General features: G+C 42.6%; 2 protein-coding genes across 2 annotated transcripts; one reads left to right on the top strand and one right to left on the bottom strand.

Annotated features, from left to right (window-relative positions):
* Positions 1 to 52: 52 nt before the first annotated feature.
* mapk7 (mitogen-activated protein kinase 7) lies at positions 53 to 7,152 on the bottom strand. The gene is made up of 7 exons (XM_022219702.2): positions 6,997 to 7,152; positions 4,888 to 5,165; positions 4,597 to 4,762; positions 2,540 to 4,080; positions 1,345 to 2,441; positions 1,007 to 1,131; positions 53 to 398 (listed from the first exon to the last, which is right to left on the bottom strand). The coding sequence occupies exons 2-7, from the start codon at positions 5,159 to 5,161 to the stop codon at positions 251 to 253; spliced, it is 3,351 nt and encodes a 1,116-aa protein (XP_022075394.2). The 5' UTR covers positions 5,162 to 5,165; positions 6,997 to 7,152; the 3' UTR covers positions 53 to 250.
* A 1,166-nt stretch (positions 7,153 to 8,318) lies between these two features.
* Positions 8,319 to 10,859, top strand: vkorc1 (vitamin K epoxide reductase complex, subunit 1). Its single transcript, XM_022219684.2, has 3 exons — positions 8,319 to 8,567; positions 9,203 to 9,312; positions 10,377 to 10,859. The coding sequence occupies exons 1-3, from the start codon at positions 8,386 to 8,388 to the stop codon at positions 10,586 to 10,588; spliced, it is 504 nt and encodes a 167-aa protein (XP_022075376.1). The 5' UTR covers positions 8,319 to 8,385; the 3' UTR covers positions 10,589 to 10,859.
* The last annotated feature ends 275 nt before the right edge of the window (positions 10,860 to 11,134 follow it).

The raw sequence follows: 11,134 nt of genomic DNA, 5'->3' as shown, positions 1-11,134 counted from the left end.
ATGACCTTATCTAGGCTTACTGTAGTTTAATAAATATCCAGACACAGACAGGTGATGACAGTTTTCTTTATTAAAAACAAAGCACCGCATGTCATAATGGTAAAAAACAAAACAAAAAACAACTGTTTAATCGTGCCTATTAAAAAAGCCAGCTTTTAAATTAATTTTATAATTTTTAAAATCAGGGTTCTCATGGTAAAAAAAACAAACATTTACACCAATCCAAGTGTCGTCTTCAGGAAAGGGTCAGTCAGGCATCTGGGGGAATGGTATCGGAGAGAATCATGGGAGAACCGAGCTGCAACTCCTGCTGCAGCGACTCCAAATCAGCTGGAGTCATGCGGTGAATCTCGCTCCAATCAGATAAGAGGGAGGCCGAGAGAGGGGCCGAGTCGTAGCTGACGGAGGCAAAGAAAATGCAGAAGGCATGAAAGAAAGTGCCAACACCAAAAGTCAACACTGTCCTGAATATTACTTGGAAGCAGCACATTTTATTTGTACAAAAAGCTAGTCCAAATTTAAGTCCACTTTTTCAGTGTTTGGTCAATGTTAATTAAATTTGCTGCTTGGACACTTTCTCATTTACTTTATTATTAAGGATAACTCTGAAGACATCAGCTAATTCATTTACTGAAATTAAACCATCCAGAGGAAACATGAAGCAGGTTGGAGGACTCTGATTACATTATACTTTTGACATGACAGCGAGATCTGTTGTTTGCACTTGGTGTGTTGACATGCGTCATCCGACTTGACACTGCAACTCTGTTCCTCTGCTGGGTTTAATGACCGTCTAAAGCTTCCATGTACAAGTAATATTCTAACAGAATAACAGAAGTGGAGCTATTGTGCAGGTGTACAGCAATGGCTACCAGGTGCATGGCTGCAAATAACTGTCTTCACTTGAATGGGTTATACTGAGGCCAAAACACGTTTTTTTTGTGGTTGTTTTTTTCCCAGCAGCAGACATCCTTCTTTCCCCCATAAACGCTGTATTAGACCTCACCTGTCAGAGTGTTGCAGGTCAGTGAGGGACTGGTTGAGAAGGTCATCCAGATCAAAGCCCACGCCGTACCCAGCCCCACTGCCCTTAGGGGTGACTGAGAACACAGGGGGTAAAACGTCCTCTACCTGACAGGAGAAGGTGGAAAACATTGGGTCAAGTGAACTCTGTAGCCTCTGGATCACTTCAAGGCAAGCAGAAGATTGTGACTTTTAAACCTGGTATATATGTACAAGAACATAATATATTTAAGGCATCAGTAGTGTGTTGTTTATATATGTAACATCTTACGGGGAAAAATGCTTCTTGGGAAAAACTTTGCATTAAATTACTATGCACACCTGGGACTTCGAGAGTTGTAGCGTCACAGTGTGGATGTCAGGGGCGATGGAAGGTCCTTGCTGTCCAGTATCTGTGAATCCTAAGCTGGGATGAGGCTGAGAAGGGACCCCTAAAGCCCCACAGAGAGGGTTTGTCGACTGCGGTCCGGTTTTCTCTCCTACAGAGGGACAGAGCTTCTCCATCGGCCCGGCATTTGCAGTCAAGGAGTTGTTGTGGGAGTTGAGGTTGTTCTGACCCCTGATATCCACGTTCCCGTTTGTCTCTCTGGTGCTCAGCGTTGGAGCTTTAGACAAAAAACTCTCCAGGGGAAGCAGCTGCGACTGAGTTTGAGCATCAGGCTGGGTTTGACTCTGAGGCTGGAGAAAGCTCGACGGTTGTGACGTCCTGTTTGGCTGTTGCGGTGGCCTCGTCTCTAATTGCTGCCCACTCCAGTTCCCCAAGCAGTTGAATCCGCTTTGCCCATTGCTCTCATTGTGAGGTTTGAGTGTGTTGTTTTTAACAAAGCCACCAGTGACGGTCATTATATCCAGCCCTCCGCTTACAGCAACAACCATATCCGCTGGAGGCTTCCTCTGGCTCATGGAGAAAAGTAATGATGGCTGCTGGGCGCTGGGAGGCTGGAACAAGCCCGGCTGGTTGGGTTTTACTTGAGAAATTAACTGTTCGTGAGGCTGAATTTTCCGGCCCTCCTTGTCTGTTTTGCTGTTCAGTGCTCCTTGAGTGTTGTCGCCAATAACAACACCTCTGTGCGAGTTCACATTACAGTCCTTCTTAGCTCCGTCGTTATTATTAGAGGTCTGCGATTTCTCATTGCAGCTGTCCATCATCTTTGTCCAGCGCTGCAGAAGGCTTTTATCATTGTCACTCAGCAGAACCCCACCCAGCGAATCCCCTTTCTTTCCCTCTCTTCTTTCCTTTTCCTTCATTTTCCTCTCCCTCTCTCTTGCTCGCTCCTGCCTCTTCCTCCTTTTCTCCTCTCTCTCTCGTTGACGCTCCTGGGCTGTGACAGGCCGACGCGACTCTGGAACAGAAGACAGGGCAGACGATGCACCTCCTCCTGCGCCAGCGTCAATGCCCAGAGCAGAGGTACCTCCATCTGCAATGAAGACATCAGATTCAGAGGAAGCAAGGTTAAAAGATGGCGTGTCGGTGGGAAAAAAGCAAAGTGTATCAGGAAAACAATGAACTACCCACCCCTGGCTTTGTGTCTGTGAGCTGATTTCATTAAAGCCGCTCTAAGTGCAGCTTTGGTGTCCTCTGAAATGGCGCCTTCTTTTCTGGTTCCCTCTGCTGCACACGGAGGAGGCCTGACATTCTTGGACAGTGACTGTGAAAGGGACTGAGAAAGCGACTGGGCCTGTGCCACAGAGAGGGAAAGGGAAGGCACAGCGGTGGGAAGGGGAGTCACGGTCTGTGCTGGTGTGGCAGGAATGGAGGTGGGAGCCTGGCTCATGGGCTGGCTCTGGGTGTTTGGAGCCAGGGGAGCTTGACTGCTAGTCAGCTGCTCCTGAGCCTCACTGTCTCTCATTGTTTCTGATGGTGCATCCTGACTAGACACCGGTGTTGTTAAATCTATGGTCTCGGGCTGACCGCTGTCCGAGTTGGCGCTGGGCATGTCCACGTCAACCGGGCCGCCTTCGCTTTTAGTGAGGAGAGGCAAATCATGGGTCACATGAGGCGGGGCGACTTCTAACAGAGATGCGGGCTTATTAAATGTCTTCATCTGATTTGTAAATGCGTGGCTCCCCTCTGCTGGTGCGTGGTCCTGTTGCTGCTGAGATTTCACCTCTCTCATTTGCCGCGGCTGTATCTGTGCCGTTTGTGCCAGGGGAACCAGTGTCGACTTGCTCAGGTTGACAGTCGCAGGCTGAGCGGTACTCTGGTTGCCGTTTTGTGCTGCAGGTCCGCCGTTTATCCTCGCCAAGGGCCTGAACTGCAGCCTCTGACGGCAGCTCTGTTTGTTTTGGTGAAAGTCCTGAATCTCCATCAGTATTGCCTCTTTGATTTGTTCTCTGTTCATCTGGAGCTTGTCGAACTCAAAGTCAAAAGCTGGCACGCAAATCGGCTCGTCGTCTGGGTCGTGGTACTTCGCCAGGTAAGAGTGCTCCAGAGCTTCTGTCACGCCGATTCGTTCACGAGGGTCAAAGCGCAACATGGCCGCCAGCAGGTTCAAAGCCTCTGGTTCAGCTTGTGGGTACAGTTCGGCCAAAGGCACAGCGGACCGTGATGGAAGACTCTGGACATAAGAGCGCACCCTGTCAGCCCTAATAGCACCTATTAAACCCTCAGGAGGAGTGCCTAACACATTCAAAATGAGCTGTAGCTGGTGTACGTAGTGCTTCCCGGGAAAAAGCTGCTTCCGCCCCAACATTTCGGCAAAGATGCAGCCCACCGACCACAAGTCGATGGCCAAGCTGTAGTGATTCAGAGACAGCAGGAGTTCAGGAGCACGGTACCATCGAGTTGCGACGTATTCGGTCATGAAGGAATGCGACTCCTCCGGATGTGAACTGAGACCCCTTGCCATGCCGAAGTCGCCAATCTTTAGCTCACAGTTTTCGTTCACCAGCAGGTTGGAGGGTTTGAGGTCACGGTGGATGACGTTGGCAGAGTGCACGTACTTAAGGCCACGGAGGAGCTGGTACAGAAAGTAGCGTGTGTGCTCTGGGGTTAGCGTCTGGGCGGAGTGTATGATCTGGTGCAGGTCACTCTCCATGAGGTCCAACACCACATACCTGCAGGCACACAGGAAGAGGAAGAGTGAGATGAGGTAAGTACACGATCTGCTCATTTGACAGAAAGAACGAACGTCATTTTGAATCACTGGCTGAGAGCAAACTGTGGCCAAGTGATGAGAATATGAATAGTGGTGGAATTTAATGTACAGCAGAAAATGACACTAGGACTTACAAAATTCAACCAAAACCTACGAAACAGACCTAAATCTCCTAAACATGAATCATCTGAAAAAACTCCCTTCATTTATGATGGTTTTCCTGCATATCTTACAAAATATTCCATCTCAAGTTTTCAGGTCAATATTTTTGGTTTATAGTGAGAAACTCAAGTCAAATAATGAGATGTGGGTGAAAAGTGCCTTAAAATTAACCAAATGATTAATAATTAATAATAAAACAACCATCACTGTGAATATCTCAATACATTTCTAGATCTAAATTTTAATAATAAACTCAGAGGTCTACAGACTGCTCTGGCATAAGGAAGTTAGAATGAAAATAAAAAGTACATACACAGACTTGAAGGCAGAATGAGGAAGGTTCGGCTGCAGGATGTCTTTGATGGCAATAATGTTGTCATGTTTGAAGTGCTTCAGAATCTTCAGCTCTCGCAAGGTGCGTTTGGCATTTGTCACCACTTCAAAAGCATTGGAGATCTTCTTTATTGCCACCTGCTGGCCTGTGAAAGGTAAATGTAGAGCACGGTTTGAAGTGCAATGTAAACTGATGTCTATGCTCATTCCATTATGAGTGAGAACTGTAGCGCCGACAGAATGAGTGTTTACTCTACTAAATGAGCCCTACCGTTATCCCTCCTCCTGGCGGATGAAACGACGCCATAGGCCCCAGTGCCGATGGTTTCGATAACGTCATATTCCTCCCCGACGTCAAACTTCACGTCGAGGGAGTGTGCTTTAAGCAAAGCCAAGTTTTTTGCTGCTGTGCTGGTGTCTGCGCTGCTGCCTGTAGCCTCGACTCCACGCTGGTTCTGGGTTTCTCTGCTTTTGTTGGTGGCCATTCTTTCAGGGGACGCTGCCGGTTGACCATTTTTGCGTTCCCCACCCTCCTTAGTTGACATTTTTCTGTTAAAAAAAAAAAAATCACGGATAAAAACGGATTCATATTTGTACTGCTCAAATTTGGCCCAGCTGTGTGTTTGGCTTTTTTTTTTTTAAAGGCAACTAAGCCTTATATCAATAAGTGCGATCATTATTATGAGACTGAATATTTTCTAATAATTTACACTACAATATGCCAAACGCAGGCAACAATCACAAAACTCTAAATGACTAAATACTTTTTTTTAATGCTTACAATCGCACTGAAGAATCATTTGTTTGGACAATAGAATTACGTAGTTCAACATAATCTCATCATAATGCGATTCTGCTGAAAGTTGAAGAACAAAAATAGTTACTGACCAGCTTGAGATGACATGAAAGTGGAGCTAAAGCAAGTATCAGCTATTTGATGATCAAATAAATCAATGAGCCAAAAATGGCCGAAAAATACAATCACAATTGTTTTTTCTAACTTCTCAACAGTTCTTAATTTTACGCTCTTGTTTGGACAGAGTTGAATTAGTTGATTTTAGCTCTTGGATTCTTGACACTTAACAGACTACACAGTTGGTTATTCAAAAAATAATAATAATAAGCACTTAAAATCAATGTGGAAATAATTGTGATTAGTAGTGGCATTTAACAATAGTGGTGTGTTCTTTAAAAACAAAATCAGTGTCATCTGAGAGTGAGCAAAATGTGATAGAAAAGAAAATTCATAGTGGCCCAACGCTGCCTTCAACACTAACCTGTGTTCTTGCAATAATTAACTCTTAGTGAATGAAACGAAAAACAAAATCCACCGAGCCTCTGGTCCTGAACCAAGAGCCACTGATTCAAACTAGTATTTACTTTGAGACAGTGTGAACTTTAATGCAAATCTGTCAATCTGCACAACTGATCTGTTTTTTTAGGAACAACTGGAAATATAGTTCATGGATGGGCAACCACACATGGATTTTGAATTTAATCTACTTCATCAGTGTTTGATGGGACTACAATATGTGGTTTGAAAAAATACTATGAATAATGAGGTTGAAAGCATAAAAAAAAGTCTCCTTATAATGAAATATGAACACTGAACCATTTTACCCAGTGATGAGTTAAGATGAAACACTATTTGCTAAAGTATATTTTGAAAAGGATCTGTTTGTAGTAATTGTTTCTCAAACTACTAACAAGGAATGTTAATAATGTTGTTCTGTAAACAAAGCATCCATTGTGATTTGTCAGTGTCAATCTACTTATTCTGTTTGAGGAAACCAGAAACTGCCTAAGACACCACCTTTTACCTTAAAGGTCATTCAGTAGTTGTCAAGGTACAGCTGAGACTAAACAATCACAAGTGTAACTTCGATTGATTAAGATATAAAACAGCAATCTTGACGTGTTTCCGATGAAAAAAACACGTGTATTTCACCTTTTAAAAGGTGACAAACCAAACTAATTAAGTGAGAAGAAGCTAATAGGACAGAAATGAGGTGTGACCAGCACGTTTCCTGGCGGCAACTTCACACCGTTAGGCCTGACGGTGAAGTGGTCGAAACCTGTAGCTCTCAGCCAAACAACATCTCCACATCATAGCTGGGGTCTATGAACAAGTAGCTAGAGGACAAATCCCCGAGAGCCTACAAGGACGATTTAGTTTCCCTACAAAATAGCGAGAAATAAGCCAACTGCATGCTAAAGACGCAGCCTTACCCACTTCTAGACGCAGGGGCGTAGGCTAGTTAACGTTACCTGAACCTCTGGCTTTCTAGGAACGTAAGCTGTTAAACCACATCTTAACCGTTTAAATAACCCAGCAAGAAGGCACAGATAAGTGTTTCAATATAACGGAATATACTCTCACCTTTTGAGTCAACCACCACATCCGTAGTTGTGTTTTTAATCCCGTAGCAGCACGACTATCTCTTGTTTTTGTCTGCCGCTTCCTCGTACAGTTCCGTATTAGGTTTGAGTGCCATGCGGCGGACCAATGAGATGACGGTACTTCGACGGGGCCGTCCAATAGGAGAGAAGGACAGGGCAGAAGGCGGGACATTACGACAGATAGTAGGGTCTCTGTTTTGATTTATTTATTTATTTTTTAGGGGGTGGTGACGCTGTTTTCAACGACTTAATTACTTTAGGAGGGGCCACAATTGGAGAAAATTACTTGCAGTTTAGACGGATGAAGCACAACAATAACAACTGCGGAACAAACACCAGGAACACTGGAAAATATTAATATTACTACTAATAATAATATTAGTACTAAAAATAATACAAATCCAAAAAAAGAAAGAAAGAAAGCTTACAAGAAAGTTTTATTTACACTTGGCTGCAACTCAGAAGGAAATGATGTACTTTTCACTCCAGTACATTTGGAATATTTTATCTATAGTATTAGAAATAAAAAAAACAATATAGTGGTCTCAAGACAGTCTGATTCAACACATTTTTGTTTAACCATAGCTATCCATCTTGTGTGTACAATAGAAAGCTAAAATAAGCTTTAAATATAAGGCTTTCACACAAGATTCCTGATAAAAAAGAAATTATAGACGAGTATCTGTTTTTATTGAGTGACGCTGCAGATTGGAATTTTAAATCCCATTCTTGGAATTATTGTATCTGCGTTATTAAAGGTTAATTCCTCAAGAAAAACAACAGACATATCGGATAACAATGTAAGACCCACTATAGTTGATATGCATGATAGACTTGAATATTAATTGTGCAGAACAAACTACTACTGATGCTACTATTAGTAGTACCATTAATAACTGTAATAATAACAACAAAACATGTTTGATTGTCCCGGGTAAACTATTACACTTACATTTAAGTGATAGAGGTTTCTTTGCTTGAACCAAAATTTGAATGCAGGATTTGTACCTTGTCTAATGTATTATTTAATACTTGCTACTTTTATTGGAGTAAATCCGGGTACTTCTTCCCCTACGTGTTGTTTATGAGGTAATAGTTCAAATAACATATTGTACAGTAAACAGATGCGGCTGTGTGGGAACAGTGAGAGCAGTTAACATTTTTTCAAACAGACTGAAGTTCACAGTAAATATACAGTAAACGCCCATCTGGACCAGAGCGTCCAATCAGAGGCGGCTGCAAAACTCAGCTGGGCCAATCAGAAACGAGGATCTGACTTTTAACACGTCGCCCAGAGGATAGTTGAGCGACTGATTCCAGACTGTTTCTAGACTCCTCGTTCTGTCATACATTCATCCAAAGTGTCCACATGGCTGCGGCTGACGGGTTGCCGAAGTGGGAGAGAAAAGTGCGCATATTTTTGTGCCTTTTCGGTTTGGTTTTGTCCCTTTACGCGCTTCACGTGGAGCTGTCCCGAGAAAACGACCCAGACTACAGAGCGATGTGCGACCTGGGGGAGTCTGTGAGCTGCTCCAAAGTCTTCACCTCCAGGTAGGGCTTTATCTGTTTGTTTTCCCACCCAACGCATCCGTGCGCAATCGGTCTCCTTTTACCTGCGCTTCAGTGACCTATGATTCACATTTGGGTTCAACTTTTACTTGCAAAACTGAAAATTTGGGACATTTTATGACAGTTCCAACCCCCTTCATTGCCACGTGTTACAAATTCCTCTGGAAACGCTTCACGTCATGTACGATTTCACAATTTGAGAATACAAAGTTCAGATTTTTCTTTGGTTTTCAAGTTACAAGACCACGTCTACACATGATGTTTTTTAAAAGATAAACTATGTTAATCCTGGGGAAAATTCGTGTGCTCGATATTGCTTAGAAGAAAAAAAACATGAGAATAAATCTAGATTCTGATAGAGTAACATTACTAAATGTAAAAAAAAAAAAAAAAAAAAAGGCAGCTAAAGTAAAACTATAATAGAAAAGTAAGAAGTAACAGAGTCAGAGAGTAAAGTAATATTGGAAGCAGTACTGGAACACATTCAGTTCAGAAAGTAATATTGCAAAGGATATTGATCATATTGTTTAGTGTTAAAATGAAATGCAAAGAATTTTTCATTTTATTTTCAAGAATGTGCTCTTCTAACTGTTCCCTCTTTTTGTTTTTTTTGGCAGATGGGGACGCGGTTTTGGTTTGGTCCAGTTGTTTGTGGCCCAAGATCACCCCCTGAACCAGCCCAACAGCGTGCTTGGCATCCTATTTTACACTCTGCAGATGGGCCTTGGTTAGTCTGTCATTGTATTCTGCAAATTACAGTGCAATTCTGAGTGGTTTCAGGCAGAATATTCTTTGCAATCCATGGCTGGGCATGCATTTCGGCTATTTGAGTATTGCATCTTTTCTAAGTTAAACAATGCCTTTGCTTTTACATGTACACTCCCCTCTGAAAGTACTGGAACAGTGAGGCCGCTTCTTTTGTTTTTGCTGTAGAATGAAAACATCTGGGTTTGACATCAAGCGATGAATATGAGACGAGTGATAAACATTTCAGCTTTTATTTCCAGGTCTGCAGCAAAAACAAGAAAAGCACTCAGAGCGCAATACTCCACCAAGACTGCTCAGTTGTACCTTTATCGACGGATAAAATCTTGAAAAAATTCGTGGCAGAAATCACGGCAAAATAGTGTGACCTTTTAATATAGATGTACCCACAAACAAAATGACCTTACACAGAGCACAGGCGTGTGTTATGCAGGTGTGTATGTACGGATACCAAATTGAGGGACCTAAATATGTAGCGGGCAGCGGGAATCGATGGCACTCGGAAACACCCCCGTAATTGAATCAATTTTTCCTTGTATCATTTCCGAAAGAAAAGTCCCAATAAGTCCTCAACGGTCAATTTATAGTAGGATCACAATCATGTGATTATCAGCAGGCAGCTGATGTAGTGTTCACATGTTGTCATGGTTACAGTGCCGCTACCTCACAATGATACAGAAATCTTTAACAAATCCATGGTTCCAGACTATAAGCCGTATCTCTTCCAAAATCTAATGACATTGTCTGTGCTTCCCTGAAAATTTCACCCAAATCCATTTGTCCATTTTTGAATAATGTTGCTAACAGACAGACAGACAAACCAACACTGATCGTCGCATAACTCCTTGGTGGAGTGACAAAGAAATTGGCCTCATTGTTCCAATACTTTCAGAAGTGTGTATGTATTAAATTCCAACTCTATTTTTAAGTCTTTGTTAGTTTGTGTTAGGTTTCCAAATAATCCTCAGGTAGTGTTTTTTTTTTTATTCCAACCGATGATCTGAAATCCTTTGTTTTCGTCTGCAGGATTGTCTCTGTCTAAAAAAGCAGCAGCGTTTCTGGTGTTCGCCTCCTGGGTGTCTGTGGCCGGTTCGCTCTACCTTGCATCTATTCTCGCCTTCGTTCTGGGGGATTTCTGCATGGTCTGCGTGTCAACATATATTGTAAACTTTGTGTTGCTCTACACCAACCTGAAACGAAGGGGAGCCATTGAAGGAATGAAGGAAAAGGCTGGATAGAAAATGTTACTTGTGAAATGCAATGCCTTCCCCCCCCCTGCTAACCTGAAGCCACACTGGATCTGAAAAACAAATTTCTCTCACAGTATTTCTGCCATGCTCACAAGTGCATGTTCACAACTGTTTAGCTCAGTGTATTTAGAGAAAAAAGACTGGATATTCATCTCAGAAGATCTATAGGAGGATTTTCAGGAGAGGAACTTGATGAAACGGCAGTTATTCTTGTATGTCATTGTGCATTTGTGCTGCTGATATACATTTTTGAATACTACCTCTTGTGTGATGTGATTTAGTCCTGACTTGTTAAGCAGACAGAAGTCCTTAAAGTGGATGTTTGCTAATCTACAGTGAATTACTCGCTGGTATCGCACACACGCAATGACTCGATTATACCAGCAGAGGGAGCTAAATGCCCAAGTATGATTTCATTTCAATTCAAACCAGCTTTACTGACATGAATGTTGCAGATGCATTATAGTCAGACTATATTATTGACTAACAACAACTTACACAAGCAAAATGTTCATTAGAGCAAATGTACACAAA

Source organism: Acanthochromis polyacanthus, chromosome 19 (assembly GCF_021347895.1).
Source record: "Acanthochromis polyacanthus isolate Apoly-LR-REF ecotype Palm Island chromosome 19, KAUST_Apoly_ChrSc, whole genome shotgun sequence".
NCBI classification, from domain to species: Eukaryota; Metazoa; Chordata; class Actinopteri; family Pomacentridae; genus Acanthochromis; species Acanthochromis polyacanthus.
This window is presented reverse-complemented; position numbering and strand designations above follow the sequence as displayed.